General features: G+C 48.3%; 1 protein-coding gene across 1 annotated transcript in view; it reads left to right on the forward strand.

Moving 5' to 3' along the window:
• Iqca1 (IQ motif containing with AAA domain 1) overlaps nt 1–26,301 on the forward strand; it is a 122,069-nt gene that overhangs the window by 65,653 nt on the left and 30,115 nt on the right. Inside the window, exons 9-14 of the mRNA XM_070020160.1 lie at nt 2,773–2,848; nt 9,685–9,791; nt 10,421–10,513; nt 14,442–14,500; nt 20,624–20,706; nt 24,785–24,892. Of these exons, the coding sequence (XP_069876261.1) occupies nt 2,773–2,848; nt 9,685–9,791; nt 10,421–10,513; nt 14,442–14,500; nt 20,624–20,706; nt 24,785–24,892 (526 nt within the window). The remainder of the gene's footprint in view (nt 1–2,772; nt 2,849–9,684; nt 9,792–10,420; nt 10,514–14,441; nt 14,501–20,623; nt 20,707–24,784; nt 24,893–26,301) is intronic.

Below are 26,301 nucleotides of genomic sequence, written 5' to 3' on the forward strand. Positions count from 1 at the left end.
GGCGCGTCACTTCCTGTCCCATACACCAAGCAGCTGCCTTAGCCTCTCTCACCACGCCGCTGCCCTTCCCTGCACCTCACTCCTTCCCGCACACCCCCTGTGCCTGGAAGGCCGGAAGACCTGGACTCACACAGCTGAGCGCTCTCCTGCAGAGCCTTGCTGCTGGCCTCCCGGGCCCTGGCTGAGACTCAGCCCAGCCCTCAGGGGTCTCCTGTGATCACCCTCCAGTTCCCACCAGGCCGCGGGGTATGGAGAGCAGGGATGCCCTCGGCTCTGGCACCTCTGCTTGGGGGAGAGAGGCACCTAGCACACATTCGTTGAGCAAGAGGAATATAGATGTTCATGTTTGACCGTGGATGAGTAATGGGATACATTCATCTTTGTGAAGGGACGTTATTAACACACAGGAAGCTCTGACATACACCATGGAAAAGCTGAGCTGTAAGAATGCTATGCTGACACGGGTGAAGCCTGCGCAGACCCAGGGCCACAGCCAGGAGCTGCAGCCTGGGCCTCCTCGGGGCCTGGACTCCGACGGGCGAGGAGGGAGCCTCGAGAGGGAGGAGCACCCAGTCAGGCATCTTTGTGCAGCTTCCGGAAAGTACATCCTGAGGTCAGAGCTAAGGCTAAGCCCCTGCTGTAGACAGAGAATCCAAACTCATCAGAAAGCGCTAGATAGCACAGCCCTGAATCGGACAGTCCAGCAGCAAGGGTCTGGGCCACGGGGCCAGGAAGGGAGGCCGAGGAAAGATCCCAGAAAGTGTGGAAGGTAAAGCAGGTGCCTTTGATGGCTGCAAGGGAATAGAGAGACTCGAGACAGGGATTGAGACACAGACACTGCACACACCCTAGGGCGTGCAGCCCAAGGGGACGGGCCACTGCACTCCAGAGCCCAGGGGAGACTTGTCAGATGCCCGGGGCCCAGGAACTCCGCAGCAGCCTGGTGGAGAGCTGCTGGTATTCCCGTGCTGTCCGGTGCTCTGCCGGGGGGTGCAGGGCTCTGGAGGGTCCTTGGGGAGCAGAGTGAACACTAGTTCTTCTGACTTTCTTGAGTATGACCATCACCATGACCTTGGGCTACGGACACCATCGATACGATGTGAACTTGATTGCCTGGAGCATATCCGTTCGCGAGGCCGCTGTGGTTAGCAGCAGATGGGGCCCAGCCTCGCACAGCCCCTTGGTGCGTTTCTGGAGCTTGTGGCAGAGCTGTCCACTGTGCAGGTGGCAGGGGGACTTCAGTCTCCTGTCTCCGCGCACAGAGCCAGCAGCAGGAGCCACGAAGGAGGTGGTCAGGCTCTCCACACTGAGGCTCCGCATGCTGCTCCAGGAAGAACGCCAGGCTCCCAGCAATAGGCTGCGGCCTTAAGGCTGGCTTCCAGGCCCAGCCAGGGCACAGGTGAGCAAGAGGAAGGAGCAGCACAGGTCGTTGTGAAGCACAGGACACCTCTGGATCACAGCTGAGCACCGGCTGAGGAGCAGCGCACAGCCAGAGTATGGAGGGCGGTAGAGGGACACAGTTGGGACTCAGGCTGGAGGCAGCTTTCAGCAAGGCAGGAGACAATCATTAAAACATTGGGCCAAATCATTTACCATAGCTCAGATATGGAACCAACCCAGATGCCCTTCGGCAGATGAATGGGTCAAGAAAATGTGAGATATATATATATATATATATATATATATATATATATATATATATCGATATATCGAATATATATATATATATATATATATATATATATATATGTTAGGAAATGGAAAGACTTGGAAAAAATATTAAGTGAAGTAAGCCAGGCCCAAAGAAACATAGGGCCTATGGTTTCCCTTATTTGCAACAACTAGTATATGTCTGGGACAAGCAGAAAAGATCAAAAGCTATGTACATATGACCAGATAAGAGGATGTTAAGCGAATTGAACCCCAAGATAGGGACACAGTGGTTTTTACTTTCTTGCTATTGTTCCTAACTTATTTATAATGTACCATGTGATTTTTTTGTTTCTTTGTATGTTCCTCCCCCACGGTATAACCCCTGTTTTCACTGTATTTGATGTTGGTGCCCTGCATCTTGTATATACACTTCTCTAGCTTGGGGAGGGGAAGGGAAAAAACAAAATGTTTAAATTGGGATACAGGTTGACCCACTGAAACAATGAGATACACAAGACACTATGTTGAAAAACAAACTTTACAATTTAAGTTGGGGGGGAGAGTGCAGTTGTGGAGGTGGGAGGGAAGGGATGGTAGGGGAAAAACAAAGGAGGAGGTAACAATGCTTGATAGGAAATGTAGTCATCACCTTTCTCATGTAACTGTTACCCCTCTGTACAGTTTTTTTTTTTTACAATAAAAAAAGTGTTTTAAAAAAAAGACATTAAACCAAACTCTGGGGTCTGTGTATTGTGGGGAAGCCGCAGCAGAGAGGTGTCCAGGGCTGTCTCTACTCAGACCTCTAGCAGGTAGCTGCCCTGGTGGATGGTATGGTATGCGGCCTTTATGTCCTGCAGTTCTAGGACTGAGCCTGGTGCACGTATCTGTAGTCCCCACAACTCATAATCTGAAGCTACCCTGTCTGCAAAGCAGCCCCTCTAAAGAGCCTAGCGTATGACAAAAAAAATGGTCAAATGCTTGCCTGGCAAGTCTTCATCCCCAGAGATACCCCAAAAACAACGAAAGTCCTGGCAGCTGCAGTGTGTGCGCTTTTGCTGTCCAGTCTTGACAGATAAACTACGCCTGCGATTAACAAAAATATTATTCTGCTCTGAACAGGAAGAAGAAGAAGAGTGGAAAATGTCACCGAGTGTTTTCCTTCATTCCATGGAGGAAGGAAATAACTTATACAAAGGTCAGTTCAAGAGAATATCCATGCTAGCCAAGGCGTCGCCATGTCCCTGTCCCGTGATCCCCTGGCCCAAGCCTCAGCGCGGGTCACCGCAGGCTGTAAGGTACAATTCCAGCTATGACTTTCTGTCCTCCTCTGCTTCTCCCGGAGACTTGGGGCCACACCCAGGAGGAGAACCTGTTCAGAATGTCCATCTCATTTTCTGAATCCCAAAGACCTCAGTTCCCCATTCTCTTGCTTAGCAGCAAGAGGAAAGGCATTTTCTAGATTATTTACATTAAGAAAATCGATACCATATGTATAGAAAATGTCTTAATCTTGTTAGACTAAGTTGTGTGCCTAGGTTCTGACACACAATCCTCACATCAGTTGTTCAACATCATTTGAATAGGCGTAATCAAGCCAGATCTGTGAGTCTATGAGCCGATTTTCCAGATATTTCCATTACAATTTGCTAGAGCTTTTATTCATTTCCTTTAGCACTGCCCCACTCTTGGGATAGATTCCAACACCAAATGATCTGCCAATATCATCAACCTGGTCCTAGTGCTCTTGTGGAAATTCTTGTAAAATGCAATCATGGCAAGCAGGAGAAAATGTCCAGACAGGGGTCCATCAGGACCTCTTTCCCAACTCTGGTCTAATCTGCCCTGAGTTCCATCCTCAGGAGCAGCACACGCACGCACGCATGCGCGCGCACACACATACCACACATCCCTCTGACATTGTTAATGAGTAGACCATAGTCTATACATGAATTTCACATTACATGAAGAAGGGTCTCACGCTGCCTGGGATGCTGAATTAAAGCCCAGAGGCTACTGTGACCTCAGTGGGCCTGACACCTGCTATCCTTGGCACAAAGAGGGATCAGCTAACTTTTACTAAGCGCCTGAGACGCTGACTTTATTCATTCCTCACAAGAGCCAGCAAAGGAGCCCAGGGCCCTTCCCATTGGTGGGGCCCCATGGGAGGCCCGCAGCTCTGAGCTGCACCAGCCCGCTGCTGCACAGTGGTGCAGGGAACTCGCTGGAGGCAGCCTCGCGCACTTGTGGAATCACTCAGCAGCCTCCTCCCAAGCACAGTGCCAGCTGGGGCACCGCAGGCATGATGCAGGGATGGTGCACTGTGACAGTGACAGTGGGGAGAGGGCGTGAAACTGGGCGGACATGGGACATGGGAATCAGGAGGACAACAAGATGGCCGGGGAGAATAGCATAGGTGCATGGGCACTCCAGTGGGACGTGGCTTGGACGTGGAACAAGAACTGAAAGCAGCCATCCCAGAAGACCACACCGACACAGTCACGCTCAGGAGAAGTAGGTCTATAAGAAGCTGTATCAGAGGGGCTGGCATGGCCCTCTCCCCCATGGGAGAGGGAGCAGACTGGCCCCTGTCCCCATCTAGGGGCATCCTTGCAACAGCAGGGATGGAGATGGAACTGGCCAGAGCCCCGGGAAAGTTCTTTGTGAAGGGCAGGGTGGAGTTCAGGTTTGGGTGGAGGGCATGCAGCTGGTGCAGCTGGGGGCAGGAAGTGAGGTGGGGAGGGGCTGAGGACCTGGGGTGGAGGGAATGCTAACATTCCCCGGATTTGTTGTCATCCGGGGTATGGATGGTGGTCATTGCTTATCGAGCTACTTCCTGCTGTAAAGGGACAAAGTAGTGATGGGTCCCTGATTCGTCATTCGACTGGTACCATCCAAGAAGTATTTGCTAGACAACTGGGTAAAGGTCTCATTTTAGTTGCCTAAAATGCAAGGCACAATTAGTAAAAGGCAAAACATTGCTGCTAACAGACCCAAGAGAGACATAAGCCAGGGAGTGGTTGATCTCCAGAAGGGGCTAACAAAGACCTGGGATTGCCTTCTCTGTGTTGGAGACCGACTGCATGGTACCCGAATCCCTGTTATCTTGGACAGGGAAGCAAGACTTTTCCAGCTTTATCTGAGATCACAGGAGCCTGGGGAGGAGGTAGCAGAAATAGTTAAATGTACCAGAGCTTACAGGCATTGTGGTCTCTTCTGGACACTTCCTGCTGGCTTGTGGGGGTCGAGGAGTCACTGGGGCTGGGGTCTTTAGGATCCAGGTCTGCACGGGCAGAGCAGGGCAGTGTAAGCGAAGCCTCCGGCTGCCTGTCGTAATAGGATGGCCCTGACTTGACCCCAGGTGGTGTCCTGAGTGAGGACTACTATCCTGTTAAAGAGAACCTTCTGAAAAGGTGAGACCAGGCAAAGGCTGACAAGGCAGCGGGACCAAGAAACCTGACCGAGGCTCCTGGACACAAGCCAGAAAAGTTCCATTTGGAGCATAAACCCAGTGGTGGCCCATTACAGGGAAGGAGGAATTTCCACATGACTAGGGGCAGGAAGCGGGGGTATCTAAGGTTGGGGCCACTGGGTAGGGGAGAGCACAGGGGACTGGTTGGGAATAACCAGTCAGAGATTAGGGCTAGATTGGAGTGGTTAGGGGCCTTACAGGAGGGCTTGGCAGATGTCTAGGTTACAGACTATGTATGGGAGACCCAGGAAGCTGCCAAGGCTAACTGTCCTGAGCCTAAGAGTTAAGTGCAAATAGTAGGTAACAAAGGGCAGAATGTAAGTTCCTATCCAATTAGAGGGTAGACAGGTATGGCCATTCGATGGGCAAGCTTATTAACTTTCTCCTGATCTCCAGGCTCTCATCAGTTTCTGTAAAATGACCCCATTTAGGATAGGACTCACCTCCTCTTACTCCTCTCCACAGTTCCTCGTGGTCAGGCCCGGCCTCGTCCCTGGGGCCAGGTGCTCCTTGCTGGAATGGCTTGTCCCAGTTGGCATTCACAGGGTTTGAACTCCAGGCCTGGGAAACTGTCCCTGAGCACTTCTGCTAGAGGCTGGCACTCTACCCTTTGAGTCACAGTGCCGCCTCCAGCATTTGGCTGGTTAATTAGAACTGAGTCTCTTGAGATATGCTCCCAGCCTGGCCCTTTGCTGGTTAGTTGGGAGATAGAATCGGGGATTTTTCTGCCCAGCCTGGCCCACTACCTGGGAGGGGGTTGCACTCCACCTCCAAGAGATTTTAGAAATCTACCATGTTGCCAAGATGGTGCCTGTTAAGTCCAATTCTCTATTATCCACCATGTGGCCAAGAATTTAAGATTAAGCCAACACCAAGCAGAATTTAACAGGATCTCCATGCTTACACAAACATTGATAACAAAAACACGAAACCTTTCCTAGGTGGGCATTCGTTTCCAGGCCCTATGGAGAGAAGTTGCTTTACCTTGGGAAGCTTGTACCTGTTGAAGCATCCCGTTTTTGGATGCCCCTTCATAGACCACCAGAGACCACGATCAATGCAAACAGCAAAGAGTCGTTTATTGCAAGCTGGAGCTTGGTCCTCTGCGCACTCAGCAACCGGTGACGCTAAGAGGCCCCGAGCATAGAATCAGCACAGTTTTTATAATATTGAACAAACAACTTTAAGGAACTTTTACATAAGAAATTACATGATTGGTTAACATTTAAAGCAAGCTAAGCTGGGCAACTATGATTGGTTGACCTTTACAGAAAAATATCCTTGGTCCATAGCTTGACCAAAAACCGGTTATGAGTCATACCTGGACCAACAGAATGCATGGCATGTCTCGCCCTGGGCTCTGAAGAACTGGTCGGTCAGAAAATTATATGTTTTTCCTCGGAACCAAAACTCTTAGCCCTAGGTCACTGGGGGGCAACACCACTTGGGGGCTAACACCTGCCTTAAGCAAATGCCATCGATGGCTCCAAGAATTGTGCATGGCCTTCTATCAAATTCCTAGCATTGAGGCTAAAGTGGGCCACGAGTTAAGTCGCAGAACTGAGATGGGGTCTTAAGTAAAATGGAATCGATTAGGTTTTTCACTGTCCCACCCTGTGTCAGCCACACAGAGAAGCAGGCACAGAGTTTAAGCCAGGGCAACCAGCCTGGAGAGGGGGAGAAAGAGAGAGAGAAAGAGAGAGAGAGAGAGAGAGAGAGAGAGAGATCCATTTGCTCAAGCCCTCACAGATATGATGTAAGCCTCATAAAATACCAGTGGGTCCAGTGTCCCATGAAGGACAGCCTGGCCCTTTGCTGGTTAGTTGGGAGATAGAATCAGGGGGATTTTTCTGCCCGGGCTGACGTTGAACTGCAATCCTCCTGTTCCTCCCACCTAAGCCCCTTCCCCATTGTTCTCCCTTGGTGCACATATGCCCCCCCCCGCAGAAGTCCCTCCCAGCACCCCCTATCCCAGGCACCCTGGGGCGGGGCGGGGGGTAGGGAGAGGTACCCCAGGCTCCCCAGTATTCCTGGGGCCACATCTCCTCCCCACCCTCTCCCTATATACCAGTGTCCATCACTAGTTCCACCCCTTTTTAACCTCTTTTGTGCCCCTGGTCCCCCTGCGCTTGCCCCTCTGCCCTTCCCCCTCCCCCTCCCCCTCCCCCCGGCTCTCCCTGCACCCTCCATCTTGTGCAAGCCGGCAGTATGCTCTCCCACAGCAAACTCCTTTCTGCCTGAACCATATGGCCGTCTCCCTTCGCTGAACCTTCCATCCCACCCTCACTGTCAGTGTTGGCCCGCGGTTGTCCAGGCCTGGCCTCGGCTGCCACAGGCTGCTCTCCAGCGGTCCCAGGACCCCCTGGCAATGCCTGTACTCTCTAGGACACCCTGCGTGGGGAGGACCCGGGCACTCAGGTGCCCTGCACACCTGCACACGCACACTCAGAATTCGGAAGGCCCGGCTCCCTTCCCTTCTGCTACAACTCACTCAGAAGATGAGGCCATAGGAAGGGCAGAGAGTAAAAGACCCCTGTAACAGACCAGGATGTCAGGAGCTCCATTCTGAAGCTGATACATAGGAAAGAAGCATAGGCCAGGTGCCTGGTGGCTCAGGCCTGTAATCCTAGCTACTCAGGAGGCTGGGATCTGAGGATCAAGGTTCAAAGCCAGCCCAGGCAGGAAAGTCCATGAGGCTCTTTATCTCCAAATAACCAACAAAAAACTGGAAGTAGAGCTGTGGCTCAAGTGGAAGAGTGTCGGCCATGCGTGTAAAAGCCAAGAAAGAGCACAAGACCCTGAGTTCAAGCCTGCCTGGCACAGAAAGAGAAAGAGGGAACATTGGAGCATTTTGAGCAGCCATGAGAGAAGACCGCAGGAAAGACCCCTGCAGCCAAGCTGCACCCTTCCGGCCACCCTGGGGCTTGGTGCCAGGAAGGCCTGCCCAGGGGACCACCGTGGGGAGACAGTGTCCCCTCACCTGAGCCCACAGGGGAGTCACACCGTGGAGATGGGAACTGCCACCTTCTGCAGTGGGGTCTGGGACCCCAAAGGGCAAAGCACCTGTTTGTCTACCTGCTCTGAGAGTCGCGCCTGCTCCCTGGCCGGGTGGGGCAGAGTCACAGTTTGACAGTTGATTATCCTCCCTGTGTTCTTCCGTGGAATGAAGGAGCAAGCGCAGGAGTAGATGGCATGGGGCAGTGGAACTGGGAGGTAGACACAGTAGGGTAGCGTTTTGATTGTCCTTTATAAAACAACAGCTACAAGCCGGGCGCTGGTGGCTCACACCTGTAATCCTAGCTACTCAGGAGGCTAAGTTCTGAGGATCGAGGTTTATAGCCAGCCCGGGCAGGAAAGTCAGTGAAACTCTTATCTCCAATAAACCACTAGAAAACTGAAAGTGGCGCTGTGGCTCAAGAGGTAAAGTGCTCGCCTTGAGCTGAAGAGCACAGGGACAGCGCCCAGGCCCAGAGTTCAATCCCTACAACTGACAAAAAAAAAAAAAAAACAGCATAGGTGTATTGTTTTGGCAAATCTTTGTGGGGGGGGGGAAGTTTGATGTTTTGATGAGAGACCGGATTTAGGACTTGCTGAACCTCATAGGAAAGTTCTAGAAATAGGATCTAAGGCTAAGGCAGCAGATGGGGTCCCCTAATGGAAGCCGTTCAGGGTCATTTCCCTGGCTGACCGGCCTGGCAGTGAATGTATCAACCACTCATTCCTTAGAAACTCAAGAAATGAATCTCTTCACCCCCACAATCCTTTACTTAAAAATCAAAGGTTTTCCTTTACAAATGAAACATTAGCATTTTAATCACTGAGATTAACCCCTTCCCCAGCCCCTCTGCCCCCTCCCCCTCCCCCCTCCTGTGAAAGGGCCCGAGCCTGCTTTTCACATTCTTAGGATAAAAGCTCCTCCTGGCTCTCAGGGCCAGGGGCATTAGTTGCCCTCAGAGGGTGGTGGGCAGCTCCCTGCAGCCACAAATGCCCATGAAATTCCTGAAGGGATTGAGAAGTGCCCTGTGCGCCCGTGTCATGAGAAAGCGGAGTTCCTGTGCCCAGCTCGGTCCATTGAAACCGCGAGGGGAAGGCAGCCCGAGCTGCCCAGCCCTGCTGGACTGTACAGCGAGCCACAGCTCCCGCGTGAGAATGGCTTCCTGTAACTGCTTGCTCCCAAATAGTCATGGCACAGTTTCTTTTAAGTACTTTGAACTCCTTTCACGACTGAATGCTTTCTTCTTTGCTTGTAGTAATTCTGTCTAGCAAAAAGAAAAGAAAAGGAAAGAAAAGAAAAGAAGCCTAGTGGCTTCCTGTAAATCGTAAAACTGCTTTGCTTGAAAACTCGTTCATGCCCTAGGTAAGGTTGGCTGTGGTAGACTGAGCGCCTCTGCCAGGGAAAGGGTCGTGCACAGTAATGCTGCAAGCACCCACTGCGTTGCAGCCCTCTCTCAGTTTCCACGGATAAAGGCTGACTTCTGTCAACGAGACAGCAACCACTTTGCTTAGCCTAACTGTTGAAGTTCTTTTTCCCTTTTCTTTTTCTTGGTCCTTCTGGGATACAGACACATGGATGAATAAAGATGAATCTTGGAATTTCGTTCAGAGCTATGATCCAGAAATGATCAAACAGGAGAAGCGGAAAGAACTAGAGACAGAAATAAGGCTTCAGGTAAAGTTACTTTTGTCTATAGGAGTAAAACAAGCATTTGAGCCAATGTTGGTGTCTACCCAATGTTTACCTTCCACACACTCAAATAAAAGAGCCCATTGTGGATGGCTGACATCTATAATCCTCCTGCAGAGGCTGAGACCGGAGGATCACGGTTTGAAGCTAGCGGGGGCAGGAAAGTTCTTGAGACTCTTATCTCCAAATTAGCTACTCAGTAAAAGCCAGAAGTGGCATTGTAGCTCAAGTGGTAGAGCACTAGCCTTGAGCAAAAGAAGCTCAGGGACAGTGCCCAAACACTGAGTTCAAGCTCCAGAACCAGTGAATGAAAAAGAAAGAGAGATGCAGGGAGAGGGAGGGAGGGAGGGACGGAGGAAGAAAGGAAGGAAGGGAGGGAGGGATAGAGGGAGGGAGGGAAGGGAGGTGAGGGGAGGGAGGAAGGGGAAGGGAGAGAGGGGGGAAGGGGAAGGAAGAGGAGGGAGGGAGGGGAAGTGGGGGGAGGGAAGAAGGGGAAGGGAGAGAGGAAGGAAGGGGAAGGGAGGGAGGGAGGGAAGGAGGTTAAAAAGGAAGGAGAGGAGAGGAGGAGAGGCATGCAAAGGTACCTAAAAGTGTTGTTTTGTATTTGTGACCAGGTTGATGAGTTGATGAGACAAGAACTCAAAAACTTAAAACTTGCTGTGAACAGAGAAAAGGAACTTCCAATCAAACCAAAGAAAGCAAAGAAGGTAAGTCGCAAACAACAGTGGAAGTGGATGGAGACACGGAACAGGTGGCAAAGGCTGTAATGCACCTGTTTGTCTACCTGCTCTGAGAGTCGCGCCTGCTCCCTGGCCGGGTGGGGCAGAGTCACAGTTTGACAGTTGATGATCCTCCCTGTGTTCTTCCGTGGAATGAAGGAGCAAGCACAGGAGTAGATGGCATGGGGCAGTGGAACTGGGAGGTAGATGTCGCAGTAGGGTAGCGTTTTGATTGTCCTTTATAAAACAACAGCTACAAGCCGGGCGCCGGTGGCTCACGCCTGTAATCCTAGCTACTCAGGAGACCATAGTTACTTAAATGTGAGACCATAAAGCTTTTAGAAAAAAATAGTAAAATTGTAAGAACTAAAGATTTCTTAGAATTGATACCAGAGCACAATTTAGGAAGGAAGCATCGTGCTAAAAATGAACTGTGCAACTTGTGGGTGGGGTTAGGAGAGAAAAACTGGGGGAAAGTGAGGAAGGATGGCATGGCCCAGAAAAACGTGCACTCATTGCCGGACTCACGAAATGGTAGCCCCTCCGTACATCACCTTTATGGTAATAAGTTAAATTAATAACACAGGAGATTTCATCCAAACTTAGGGAAAGGATTAAAAAGACAAGCTGTAGACTAGGAGGGATATGTTTGTAAGCTAGTATCCAGGACTGAGGAAGCACTACCAAAACCTGAGTAGTTAGAATCCGACCGCAACGGGCAGGCTTGAGGAGCACGAGCAGGTGACGAAGGCCTCATGGGAGGGTGCTCACCCCGGAACGCAGGGATCCACCGTGAGCAAGCACTGCGCATCCTCCATGGTGGCTGAAGCACAGGCTGGGGGCAGCGCACAGGGCTGGACGGGCAGAGCACGGCCCTCACCCACTCACGGTTGGTGAGTCAGCCACTCTGCGTGACAGTGGACAGGTACACACACACACACACACACACACACACACACACACACACACACACACACACACACACACACACACACACACACACACACACACACACACACACACACACACACACACACACACACACACACACAAAGCCATGCAACTTCCATACCAGCCAGGCACTGGAAACAAAGCCTGGTGCCCACTGTCAGGAGTTCTTAGACTGCTAACGCCAGAAGCAGGGCTCAGACGCCCCCAAAATGGGCAGTTCACCTTGCCTCCTGATGACCATGTCCTACAAGACAGATGGACACATGCTCCTGACTCGGCCTGCCGCCCTCTCGCCCCTCACCAACAGCAGCAATATGCTACAGTGATACTGTCTCAGTCACCCATGGTGCCATCAAAGTTAACCCCCAGTTGGAACTTTCTAGAAACCTGCGTGGGTAACACCTGGACACCAGCAAAGTCCTCAGGCCATAGGTCCCTCACTCTCTCCTTCACGCGGGTGAGTGTGTGTTCCAGACAGCTCGCTCTTTCCCTTGGTTCTACCGACCAGCCGCCTCCTTCTCCCTGAGATCTGCAAGTAATTCATCTGTCTCTGTTCTTTTGTGTGTGGTGGAGCTGCCTCCCCCGTGTCTCCCTTGACCAACACCCACATCTACCTGTCTGTTTTCAGGGCTTTCCTAGAGGGTAGATGCCTTGACAGGAGCAGATGCAGCACAGGTCAGACAGAGCCTGCCAGTTTCTGCAGCTCCCCTGGGAGAGGTCACCTAGCCCCAGGTCAGACGCTCAGACAGCAGACTCTCCACCAGCATGCAGAAAACTCTAGAACACACACATTAGTCCCGAGTGCCCCATCGGGGGAAGGCCGGAAGTCCCAGCCAGTCTCCAGAGAGGGAGGGTATCTTAGGATCAAATCAGAAAACCACAACTCTGACACTGTCTCTAGCTCTCTTACTCTCCATCTCACCCCCCCATTCCTACACATACAGAGAGAGAGAGAGAGAGAGAGAGAGAGAGAGAGAGAGAGAGAGAGAGAGAGAAAGAGAGAGAGAGAGAGAGAGAGAGATTTATAACTGTTTGCTTAATTTAAAAAAAAAATGGATCCAAACTGAAAGTATTGTCAAACTGAGCAACCTGGATGAACTCCTTGAGCGTTATTCTCCTGGGGAAAGGCCAGGCCAGAAGGTTACACACCACATGATTATAGCCATAGCAGTCTTGAAAAGACGAAATGAGAGAAATGGATCAGATCTGTGGCTTCAGGAGTGAGGGGTGGGCGTCTTGGAAGGGAAGATGGGATGGACTAGCACGGTTAGGCCACCCCCAGGCCTCATGCTGGTGGAAAGGTTCTGAATTTGATGGGGTCATCGTCTGCGTCTTCACTGTGAGCCTCTAAGACAGCTCTCCTACTACTGGAAAAAACCTGTGAAGGTCCACAGGAGCTCTGTGCATTCTTTCTTACAACTGTATGTGAGCCTACTGCTGTCTCCAAAGAAAAAATATTAATTTTTCTGCCAGGATTAGGCCATGAACTTGGAGCTGCCTCACAATCTAGCTTGGCTTTCTCATCACTCGTAGCTAGCACCCAACCACTTGAGCCACGCCTCTACTTCTGGCTTTTGACTATTAAACTGGAGATAACAGTCCCATAGATTTGTCTTCCCTGGGCTTACTTCAAATCTTGACCTCAGATCTCAGCCTCCTTAGTTGTTAGGATTATAGGCATGAGCCACTGGTTTCTGGCGAAAAAAAAATAACTTTAAAAAAGCTGAAACATGGATGAAGCATAGCTGTGCGCAACCATAAGGTGAATCTTGCAGTCATCCTAGTGTATAGAGAAGCCAGACATAAAAGGTCCTGGGTTATGAGTCTATGTGTAAGCAGAGACAGTGAATTATTATGGTAGATACCTACAGATGGGAAGAGCAGTCAGGAGAGGTAGAGGAGAAAGAAATATTCAGTGTTTGAACAAGATGGTGGCTAGATGGTAATATCCAACACTGACCAAGACGAGTGGGAGCTCTTTGCTTACACACTACACTGCAGCAGTCCAGATGAGAGAATGAAGGAGTAGAGGAAGAATAAATGCTTCAGTGAAGGAATGACGAGAGAAGGGAGCGTTAGGAAGGCGCCTGGCGTCTGTTGCATGTATAAGACATACGGTTTGCAGAAGGCATCCTGAGGCAGAAGAGCACAGAGAAGGAAAATGCCAACCAGCGTGGAAGGACTCCTTCCACTGCGCTCTGGAATTTTCACTTCTGCCAGTGGACAGTTTAAATAGAACTGCCAAGCGTCAGCACCGTTGGGAAGGTCACATTTGGAACACATCCTTCCAGGCCTCACAGCTCCCTGGGGAGCTGTTAGGACAGTCCCCTGCCCCAAGGGCTCCTGATTAGGAACCAGGTGCTAATGGAGAGGTGGTCAGGGATTGCTTTGTGCATTTGTGGTACTAAAACTAAGTCCCTAGAGGAGGAAATTTATAGCGGGTAGAAATTGACCAGTCTGGAGGCTGGGCGGTCCAAGATGGAGGCATGGTCAGATTCGGTGTGCGGTGAGGGCTGTCCTCTGCTTCGCTGGTGCTCCCTTAATGTCTTACGTGCTCCTATGCCCTCTTCACGAGGCGCTAATCCCCAGCCGGGAGATCCCAGGCCTCCCGTGTAATCACCCTCCAGCGGCCCCACTTCCAGACCACGTCACCTTGGGAGCCATTTGGGAGGAGACACAAGCATTAGCCCACAGCAGGTCCCAAGAACAAGCACAGCTTAATTCCTGGCCTCCGGCCTGTGTCAGAAGAGCCTGAGGAAAAGGCTCAGAAGGCTCTGAAGGCCAGGGCAGCCACAGTGGCCCGGAACGACGGGGTCTGTAGGCCAGTCACCGTCGGGGTTCAGGGTGCCCCACTAGCCTTCCTGCTCCCCCGCCGCCCCCTAAGCACAGTCTGTGGAGGTGATTTTAGAGCTCATGTGTTTGTTTGCTTTTACTAAATTGTTGGTTATTTCTATTTCAATGAAAGAAAGACAAAGTCAAAAGAGGGAAAAAGGGGAAGAAGGATAAAGACCTGACAGCCGACAGGTAAGGCATGGCAAATGGGATTCCTTGTGATGCTCCCCTCTCTGTTGGGCCATTCCCTCCATCCTTAACTGCGGGGGGGAGAGGGGGACATGGGGAGTGGGGGTGATGGGAGGCGGCCAGGGGAAGGTGCTCAGACATCTATTTACTACATCAGAAAGAAACAAGTGAGAGGACCAGCCAGAGCAGCCCTGGGTACCGGTCACATCTGAGTCTCTGAGCTTGTGGGTGGGGGAGGAGGTTAAATCTGTGCAGGGATCAGGGACCGGGTTGATTAAAAATTGTTTAGGGAACCGATATCCCAATGAGAGCTCAAATCACAGGCAAAGCAGTGTCCCTGGCCATGTCCCTGGCCACCCCCGGACCTTCTACTTCCTCCTGCTTGTAAAGGGAGTCAGTGCCAAGGACATCTTCAAATGGACATCTCCACTCTGGAGTGTCATTGGTCCTGCCCCATGCAAATGGAAGACTTCAAAGGCTCACATTTTTGTTTGTTTTATCTTTAAGCTCAAATATCCCTTTAGTGCCGAAACATGGGAAGTTAAATGTCTGGGTTTTCAGACATTATCCAGAACATAATTTAAGTCCCTGACGCAAGGGCGCTGCCTCGTGGTGGCCCTTCTCTTTCGAAATGTTTTTCTTCATTGTCAAGGTGGCGTACAGAGGGTTGCAGTTGCATAAGTCAGGTCATGAGTGCATTTCTTGTTGAATCATGTTACCCCTCCCTCGTTTTCTCCCACTTTTCCTCTCCCCGCCCCCAGTTCCCCCAAAGTTGTAAAGTTCATCTCCAGCAAAGTGTCTTGTATCGCTGTTGGGTTGGTTCACCCTTTGTCCTTTGTCTCACTATTTTGTGATTCCCCTGCCCTACTCGAATTCCGATGAAATGAATATACAAGACACAGGGTATCAGAATCCAAAATAGTGACAATAGTAAATAAACCAAAGGGGGAAAAAATGAAAGAAAAAAGAAATAACTTCACACATTACATTTAAAAAAATAAAAAACATAAATGCCCTCTTATTTTCCTATCTTAGAGTTCATTTTGATTAGCATCATTTTATATGGATATATATATATATATGCTGAGCTATTGTGATCCTCTGCCAGGACTATCCTAGACATACACTAATCATTACAAATGAGGAAAACCATGGGGCCTGTGTTTCTTTGGATCTTTGGGTTTCTTGGGTCTGGCTTACTTCACTTAATATGATTTTTTCCCAAACCTTTCCATTTCCTTACAAATGGGGTGATGCCATTCATTCTGATGGAAGCATCAAATTCCACTATGTATCTATACCATTCATCTACTGAGGGGCATCTGGGTTGGTTCCATATCTTAGCTATGGTAAATAATGCTTCAGTGAAAATAGTTGTGCTTATAGTTTCAGTGTGGCCTTGTTTCTGATCGTTTGGGCAAATGCCCAGAAGTGGGATTGTTGGGTCACAGAGGAGCTCTGTGTATAGTCTTTTGAGGAACCTCCATCCTGCTTTCCAGAGTGGTTGAACAAGTTTATATTCCCACCAACAGTGCAGTAGGGTCAGTCTCCTTTGGCCTTGTCTCTGCCAGTATCTGTTATTATTTGTTTTCTTGATGATGGCCATTCTTACTGGGGTGAGGTAGAGTCTCAATGTTGTTTTGATTTTCCTTTCTATTTATGGCTAGCACTGTTGAGCATTTCTTCATGTGTCTATTGACCGTTATTTCCTCTCCAGAGAAGTCTCTTTTGAATTCTTTAGCCCACTTATTCATGGGGTGATTGTTTCTTTAAGGATTTTTTATTGGGAGGTTTAATGTTTTCAGCTCTAGGTATATCTTTGATAATGAGACCCTTGTCTGTGTATAGCTAGTGAAGATCTTCTCCTAATCTGTGGACTTTCTATTGATCTTGCTAGCTTTGTTCTTTGCCATGCAGAAGCTCTGCAGATTAATACAATCCCATTTACCAAACCTTCCTTTGATTTATGTGTTTAGGAAGTTTTGACCTGTGCCAAGGAGCCCTAGTGTATCCCCTGTCCCTTCCTATAATATTTTCAGAGTATCTGCTCTTACCTCAAGGTCTTTGATCCATTTGGAATTGACTCTTGTGCAGGATGGTATATAAGGATCTAATTTCAGTTTTCTATACATGCATAGCCAATTCTGCCAGCACCATTTGTTGAAGAGGCTATCTTTCTTTCATCTGATGATTTGGGCTCCCTTATCAAAGATTAGTTGGCCATAGGTCTGTGGGATCATTTTGGGGTCTTCAGTTCTATTCTATTAGTACTCAGACCAATACCAAGCTGTTTTTATAACTATGGCTTTATAATAAGGTTTGAAATTTGGTATTGATATTCCTCCAGCACTGTTTTTCCTGCTAAAGATTGTTTACTATTTGGGGTCTTCTGTTATTCCATATGAATGTTTAGATTGCTTCTTCTGTTTCATTAAAGAATGAAGTTGGGATATTGATGGGTATTACATTGAATTTGTGGGTAGTCTTTGGCAGTATTGCCATTTTCATGATGTTAATCCTCCCAATCCAGGAGCATGGGAGGATTTTCCACATTAATTTTCTTTTTCAGGATTTTAAAGTTTTCATCATAGAGGTCCTTCACCTCTTTGGTTAAGTTAATTCCTAAGTATTCTTTTTTGAGGCTGTTGCAAATGGAATTGGCGAGTGGTCCTTCCTTGCGATAGGTTTTGCTCACAAGTGGACATCTGCTGCCCCTCTGTTCCTGTTCTGGAAGTTTGTTCTTTCCCAGACTTCTGGAAGAGGAAGCCTGCCTTGAGGAGAGGCAGCTCCAGGCCCAGACACGGAGGCAGAGCTGGCATGTGCTCAGGGCCCCGGGGCAGTCAGGGGCTGGATCTCAGCTGTGCAGAGAAGAGGTTCTTCTAGGATGTCCATGGACTGGGACCACAGGCTCCCACTCAAGCCCCCACTGCTTGGAGAAGGGGTCAACATGCTATGGCTGGTTCTACCTAAAATGGGCCTGGGCACCATTTTGAGATTTGGGCTCCTTCATTCATAGGAAGACAGTTATCTATCTGTGTATTAGCACCGATGCTCCTGGGAGCAGCTCCTGGACAACAGGGGACCCTAGCCCTTCCTGTCCCTTTCACAGGGACACACACACAGTGCCACAGGTGTGTCTTTGTAGCTCTGAAGTCCACTTCTGTCCTCTGTTCAAGTATTAGTCTCAAAGCAGAGGGCAAAAATAGCAAACCAAGGACTAAACTTCACATCTGCCACTGTAACCCTATCACTACGTTAAAATTATTCCTTCATGGACAAGTGCCAACCGCTGGACGCTGGTGTCTGCCTGGCCCAGGCTTCCTGAGAGCTGGGCTACAGCAGCCAAGCTGGGGCAGTTCTCTGCCGAGAGGGACAGAGACCAGTGCTGCTCGTTCATTTCAGAAAGAGCTGGATCCATGTTCCCAAACGATGTTCCGGTTTTTTGTAAAGACACCATGTCTCTAGACATGGGCATCTGGGCCCCAGTACTATAAAGCAGCCTCTGCTTCCCCTGTCCACCTGAAGAACTTTTGCTTTACCATAGTTTAAGTTTCTTTTAAAGTTGGGAATGTTTTATTCCACGACAAAAAAAAAATCATTTCACTAGGAAAAAAATGCAAAAATATATTTGGGGTTGGCTCCTGAAATGTTTTGATTATTTTAGAGAATTATCTTTAAATGTATGTGAATAGATTGTCTATGCTGTATGTTGTACATTTAATAAGTATTTGAGCATAAACAATTCGGTTGGTATTTCCTTGATAGAGGTCAGATGCTGTCATCTCAAATTCCACTACAATTAAATCTTCCTTCATTTTCAGTTGGGGTATACTATGCTAAATATATATGATGGAATAGAATTCCAGAAAACCAAGGACTGCAATGAGTGGATTAACGTTCATCCCTTTAGTATTTGGCTTGAGTCTAACTGACATTCCAGAGACTCTCTCAATCAAATGAGATCATTCAACTATTTCAAGTTAGTTCTCTTTATAATTCATAAGCTAAAGGAAGACAAAGTTAGGAAAGAAGAATCAAGAAAAGCAGGAGACAAAACATTTGAAAGGAGCACAATAAGTAACATTTGAGCTCCACTCTCTGAATCCCTGAAAACCGAACCTCATTTATCCCCGGTGGGAATCTCATCTATCTGCAGATTCCACATCCCCTGTTGCAGGTGGTGTGACTCACGAGCATGCTGGCTCTGTGCCCAAGCTCTCTTTAAGAAGTGGTTTGGGTATGTTAAAACAATACAGAAGAGCATACACACTGCTCATATGCATTGTTCATCAACACTTACACACACAGCTTTAGACATTTTAGCTTTCTTATTAGAATCACCTCCAGCTGGGCAAAATAGCTCAAGCCTGTAATCCTAGCTACTCAGGAGAATGAGGTCTGAGAATCGTGTTTGATGCCAGCTGGGGCAGAAAAGTTGGTGAGACTCATCTCTAATTAACCAGGAAAAAAATCCACAGAACTGGAGGTGCCCCTCAGTAGATGAATGGATCAAGAAAATGTGAGATATATATATATATAAATTCTATGCCTCTATCAGAAAGAATGACATTGCCCCATTTGTTAGGAAATGGAAAGACTTAGAAAAAATTATGTTAAGTGAAGTAAGCCAGGCCCAAAGAAACATAGGTCCCATGGTTTCTCTTATCTGCAATAACTAGTATATGTCTAGGAGGAACAGAAAAGGTCAAAAGCTATGTACATATGACCATATAAGATAATGCTAAGTGAAATGAAGCCCAAGATAGGGACACAAAAGGTTTTATCTTTCTTGCTATTGTTTTTAATTATTTATAATGTACCATGTGATTTTTTTTGTTTCTTTTATATGTTCTTCCCCATGGGACAACCCATTTTCACTGTATTTGATTCTGGTGCCCTGCATCTTGTATACACATTTTTCTAATTTGGGGAGGGGAAGGGAAATAACAAAATGCTGAAACAAGGATATAGGTTGACCCATTGTAATAATGAGATGTACAAGACACTATGTTGAAAATGAACTTTACAACTTCGGAGGTGAGGTAGGGAGGAGTTGGGGAGGTGGGAAGGGAAGGGATAGCTGGGGAAAAACAAAGGAGGAGGTAACAATGCTCGATGGGAAATGTACTCATTACCTCACTCATGTAACTGATGTAACTGTAACCCCTCTGTATAGCATTTTTACAGTAAAAATATATGCCAAAAAAGCAAAAAAAAATCAACTATGTCAAGTGAACATCTTTGGTAAATAATTTAGCCAACTGGTATTTAAAGGTGAATGATTCATAATGATTTCATAACATTTACTGCTCCTTCCTTCCTTAACATCCACTCACATGCTAGCTATGTCAGGACCTCCAAGAATGAAGGCTTGAATGAGGTTTCAAGCAATTAAGCATTCAAATGAATGCTGATATATATGGGTGTGTGTGTGTGTGTGTGTGTGTGTGTGTGTGTGTGTGTGTGTGTGTGTGTTAGCATTATAATTTCCTGGATTCTTTTTAAAGGGTGGGGTGGAATCAGAAATTATTCTTTGTTCAATAATAAAGTTATGAAAATGCATCTGTTTCTTAAAAAAAAAGAATTGGAGGTGTAGCTCAAGTGGTAGAGTGCCAGCTTTGAGGGGGAAAAGCCATTTGTGAACGTGAGTTCAAGCCCCAGTACACACACACATACATACCCACACACACACACACACACACATTACCTCCAGTATAAGCCTTTGTCCCTTGTCCATAATTCTTTTGAGTCACTATATTATTGAATTAAAAGGAAAAATAAATTTCACCAAGGATTAATAACCTACAGCTTGCAGATGCCAAGTACATAATTATAGGCCAGTTGTGTTACTATGACTGGTAATGTCTAATTCATGTTTGTGCCATGCCACAGACTGGTAGACTCATACATGTTATCAGATTCCCCCAGGTATCATTCTTATTTATGGAAAACATGGAATATGCTCATGTCAAATGAATGTATAGATTTTTTTATCCTAACTCATCCCTAACTTGTAGAAACACTCCCCAAGCCTATTTATTTGCTTCATGCACACATGCTTTCAGTGGATGTGGAACATGCGAGCTGAGGAGCAGGTGATGGAACGGGCCTGTGCTTCCTCCCCAGGACCATCGAGTCTCTGTACAAGGAGCTGGTGGAAGAAGGCTTGCTGATCCGAGCTCGGAAGGTCAACCTCTCCGATTACATTGGTAATGTACACAAAGAACCGAGCGCGTGTGTGTCACTGACTCCAGGGATTCGGGGTCCAGTAGCCAGAATATACTTCACATATGCCATCATCCAAACCAAAGCCCAGCCCTCGGTGACTGCTGGTGGACGAGGGTCTGACTGGGTCGAGGAAGCTAAGAGGATGCACATAAAGCAGCTTATAAGGTCTAGTTAGTTCTTTAATAAAATGGACTCCGTTCTCCCCTCTGATTGGTAGAAGCCAGATTTGGTGGTGGTGTTTTTTTGTTTTGTTTTGTTTTAATAATCTGCTAACCGAATTCCTTGTTCCATTCTTTCTGGCATAACCTGACGAGGAAAAGAGGAATTGTTCATACTTTGCACTGGAAGAAAGGCCCCCTGGAGCAACCCCTGGTCCTCCCACAATGCACACATAACCTTTTCAGGAGGAACTCCCTCCAGAGAGACCCCTCCCCATCCGCCAGGAGGGCAGAGTGGGTGAGGCCAAGGAGGAGGGGCAGTTGTGATATCAGTCTTCAACTCGTGTCTTCCTGCATTGTTGTTTTGTGCCAGTCCTGGGGCTAGAACTAAGGGCTTGGGCTCTGTCCCTGAGCTTCTTTTGCTCATGGCCAACGCTCTACCACTTAAGCCACAGCTCTACTTCTGAGATTTTTTTGGTAGTTTAGTGGAGGTAAGAGTCTCACAGACTTTACTACCTAGGCTGGTTTTGAACCATGGTCCTCAGATCTCAGCCTCCTGAGTAGCTAGGATTACAGTCATGAGCCACTGGCACCCTGCTCCTGGTGTGTGTGTGTGTGTGTGTGTGTGTGTGTGTGTGTGTGTGTGTGTGTGTGTGTGTGTGTGTGTGTGTGTGTGTGTGTGTGTGTGTGTGTGTGTGTGTGTGTGTGTGTGTGTGTGTGTGCCAGAAAATGCACAATGCACAGCTTAAAATTCTTCACAGTCCAATCTCCCTATGCAGGTAAGAGGTTCATTCCCATGAGAAAACGCTCTCCAGTGAGCCAGGGCCTCTTCTTACAGGGCCACAACAGGGCAATGACGTGGAAACTCTAACATCAGCACAAATACGGTTACGCTGCTGACATCCAGGTTCTTCAGTCCTGTTCTTCACAAAACCCCATCAGGGCGTCTGTGTGATTGTGTCTCTCTCCACTCCCTTCCTTTAGAGGAGCTCCCTGGCCTTGTTCAGCCATTCCTTTCACAGCCTGGCCATTTTTGAAGATTATGAGCTGCCTTACAGACTGTTGCTCTATTGAACTCCTCTCTCATTACCTGGTTCGGGTTGAGCCATCTTCACCAGAAGGTGTAGAAACAGGCGGCAGAGGTTCCATTGTCCCTGCAGCCTTAGGCTGACTCTTGTGGCCGAGGTTGCTGTCCCCAGATTTCTCCGTGGGAAGCATCACCTTCCCCTTTCTAATTGGTAGATGATCTTTGGGGTGATTCCTGGGGCTCTGTTCCCAAGAGACTTTCTTATCTGCACTGATTTTTCACCTGCATCTCTCCTCACTGTGGCGGTGGTGAAATGGGGTCTTCTCCTCACCCCACTCCACCTTTGAGTAGATCACATTCTTCTGCCAAGAAGAACGGGGTCCTTAACACTGCAGTGGTGTCGGTGTGGACCTATGGATTCTCTTTCCCTGACTCCAGTGTGTTGTAATCAATCCCCGTCGTTTATTCTACAAATTATTACCTACTAATTATTACCTAAGTTGGCCCCTGAGAGCCAGAAGTCCGATGCTTTCCTTTGACCACTCAGAAGCCAGAAGGAGAAGGATCAGAGTTCGAAGCCAGCCTGGGCTGACAGTAAGACCCTGTCTCAAAGAAAAAAAAAAGCAAGGAAGTAGCACAGTGCTTGCTTAGCATGTGCAAAGCCCTGGACTTTATCTTCACCAGCACGCACATGGACACATGAACACTCACACAGAGACACGCACATGCACGTGTGCGTGCATACTTTAAGCACTCTGAATGGCAGCCTGGCTGCATCATGGGGGCTTTCGGGAACCTTGGCATTCCCTAATAGCTAAGAATTTTTCCAGGATCATTATGGGGTTTCTCTGTATTCTTTGTGTTTCCCATTCAAGTGCTACAGGGTTTTCTCAGTCTGTACCAGCGTGGCTGCTCTGCCCTGCCTACACACACGTCAAACCAGGTGGGCTAAACAACAGGAATCATCTCCAGGCTCTGGAGACGGGTCGAGCAAGGCCATGGTGTAGTCAGGCTGGGCGAGAAGCTGCCCCGGGCCTCTCCGGGGCTCTGCGTGGTCGCTGGCCTTCGGGGTCCCAGGGTGTGCGGGAACGTGGCCCATCTCCTCACACAGCACTCTCCGTGCGTGGCTTTCTCTGTGTTCAAAGATCCCTCATATATAACAGCAGGAGTCCTTCAGGCTTTGGGCCCACGGTGACGCTCTCATATAACTGAAAAATCTGCAGTCACCCCACTTCCAAGTGAGGTCACAGGCCGTGCCGGTGGAGAGAAGCCCTTCAGCACAGGGATTACAAGGAGACGCACTTCAACCCAGAACACCTCCCAGCTTTCTTTACTTTCCATTGCTCTGGGTTTCCTCATCCTTGGACATGCCTTCTGTCTGACCATATAGAATGCCCAGGGCCCATGCAAGGAATCCAGAACTTTCTGAGCTCTTCATGAGCATCGCAAGCCACAGTTAATACGCGCTCAGACTGAGCCTGGTAACTTGGCACACGGCCCAGGCTCGTCGGATCCTCATGCTCTCAGAACCAACACCCACTAACTCAGTTGAATCTAATTTGTTTGACTAAAATCTGATAGGTTTTAGAAAATATGGCCTGTCTGGATCCATTAACATGGAGGAAAATAGAGGTCACTTTCACTTCTCTCTAATGCCATGTTTACTGGCAATAACCGCTGAGTTTAATGGTTGCTGCAGGATCTCTTTCTATTCTAGTGGAGGCTAAATGAGCCACTCTGGTATTTATTACCTGCTCATTAAAAAGCGAAGGTATCCGAAGCCATAATGGAGGCCTTCGTTATCACTCATTTCCCCAAACCATACCATTGCCCTTGCAGGGACAAAGGCTTTGGAAATGCCCTCCACAACAAGACAGTGCGCACGCGCTTATCTGCAGCTCTCGTTTCCCGAGCAGTTGAAGATGGCTGCAAGCTTCTGACATTTTCAGTGTTTCATGTACACATGAATGTCCATATTGTATTTTTCATCCATACGTAGCCTCAGAGCTCTGTACAATCAATACTTGCTGCGGGAAGAGCGCATCAGGAAAAAAAAATGTCAAGACAACGTGATCTGTACAGAGGATATTTTTACTCCAGATTCAGATACAAATCAAGAGAATCATAAGAGCGCATAAAGGTCCGGCCTCATGACAAATGGAGACAGCCAAACTAATTTTCTTGGTGACCTTATCTAAATTAGTTAGAAAATAACACTTCAGATTTATGGCTAGTTACAATTAAGCCCTTTGATATCTTCTAATTAAACCTGTGGAGATTTATTTCTGTATTATTCCTCTGGTAACCCTTTAAAAATGATAAAAATGTAAATGAATATAACCCTCAAAAGGAGATGTTTCTGTTTATCGTAAATTAGACTCAGGCCCTTCTTTTCAAATGACTGCATTTGAGAGTCAGATTTATACTGCTCCCATACAAATTCCACATGAATACTAAATAATTTACTAAATAATTTATTTGGGAAGTTTGTGTGACATATATAGATAGATAGATAGATAGATAGATAGATAGATAGATAGATACGGAGATAGAAGAGAATATAAAGCCCACAATATTCTGTATGCCTCTCATTTTAAAATATTTATCTCATTTCACATAACCCAGTATTCAATTTGTGTAAAGATGTTGGGTTAACCTAATAGTCAACATAACTCGCATTTTACCAGACTACAGGCAGGGCTTTTCTTGCCTGGCGACTTTCCTTCCACTCTTCATCTGAGAAAAGATCTGTTCTTTATAACAACCCTCCCTAATCCAATTATAATTGCTCGGAACTGTTTCCTTCGTATTCTGTGCTCATTTTACACCCTCCTGGTGTCCCCTTCGCTCACCTCCGGTTTCATTCCTCCCTAGGTGAGTACAGCTACCTGGGCACCACCCTCCGCCAGGTAGCCATAGAGCCCATGCCTTCCCTCCTGGACGTCAGACAGCTCATCACGTTGTATGGAATCCTGCCATTGGGTAAGGGCTGTGTGTCAGGGGAGGCACCACCCACCGGCTTTGATAGCACTTCCTGTTTGTTTGTCCACAAGGCTTTATAGCACTTCCTGTTTGTTTGTCCACAAGGCTTTGCAGCTCAGCTTTTCCTACCCAGAGCCCCCGGGGTGAGCGTCCTCCCACCTCAGTGGTGGCACCGAGGCACAGTGGAAAGAGCATTTCGGCTCCCTCTTTTGAGTCTGGGTGTTAGACCTCGGGTGATCAATCAGCCAGTGGCCAAAACAAGCACCCCAACTAAAATCGATCACCTGAGAGCCAGGACTGGGCAACCCCGCTTCCATTACATGGGCTTCTGTGGGCGGGTCCTGAGCAGATGGGGCCTCTCAGAAGTGGGCCCCAAGGCCCAGCTGCAGGGTCTGCTGTGTCCCCGAGGTGCTGCCCGGCCTGCCACTCTGAACTAGACATCACTGCTTCATTTCCTTTCAGATTCTTGAGAGTCATTTTAACATTGAAAACTTGTTCCATTTGGTCTTAAGAACATAACCCTGGGGCTGAGAAGGTGGCTCAGTGGTAGAGTGCTTCCCTTGCATGCCTGAGGCCCTGGGTTCCATTCCTCAGCACCACATAAGCAAAAAGAAAAAAGCTGGAAGTGGCGCTGTAGCTCAAGTGGTAGAGTGCTAGCCTTGAGCTGAAGAGCTGAGGGACAGCGCCCAGGCCCAGCGTTCAGACCCCACGACCGGACCCCCCCCCCAAAAAAAAAAAGAACATAACCCTATAAGCAAGAGATTTCCTTTCTAATCAGAAATAGGAAGTTTAGCACTGGGTATGCTGGTTCAAGCCTGTAACCCTAGCTATTTGGGAAGCAGAGATTAGAAGGTCAAAGTTTGAGACCACATCAGGAAAACAAACTTGTAAGACTCCATCTCAACCCATGGGTGGGTACAGTGGTGCGGACCTGCCATCCCACCCATGCAGGAAGGGTCAGGAAGGAGGACAGTTGCGTCCCAGGACAGCCTGGGCAGAAAACAAGGCCCTACTTGAAAATAACCAATGCAGAAGGGACTGGAGAAAATAGGCAGTTGTGACTCGTTGCAAGAGGCCCTAAGCTCAAGCCACCAGTACAGTACTACCACGAAAAAGCACTAGTAGGTGGAACTTGGGACAGCAGAAGTATATAGATATCCAGAGTATCTAGATATGATATCCATGGGTCTGCACGTCCCATCCCAGATGGAAGGCAGAGGGCACCAAGTGCCAGTGGGCATCAGGGCCCTCCTGCCCCATCTCACGTCCTAGGCCGTGGAACGGGAGAGGTGCCGTGACTTCCCGGCTGGTGCTAGAGGCCCCTCACCCATCCCTCCCAGGTCACTAAGGAGCCTGCTGTCTTCCGCTGGGCATGTGTTCTCATGACCGGGGCTTGAATCGTGTGTCTG

The sequence above is a fragment of the Dipodomys merriami genome, unplaced genomic scaffold, assembly GCF_024711535.1.
Source record: "Dipodomys merriami isolate MVZ:Mamm:240054 unplaced genomic scaffold, mDipMer1.0.p SCAF_1, whole genome shotgun sequence".
Lineage (NCBI taxonomy): Eukaryota > Metazoa > Chordata > Mammalia > Rodentia > Heteromyidae > Dipodomys > Dipodomys merriami.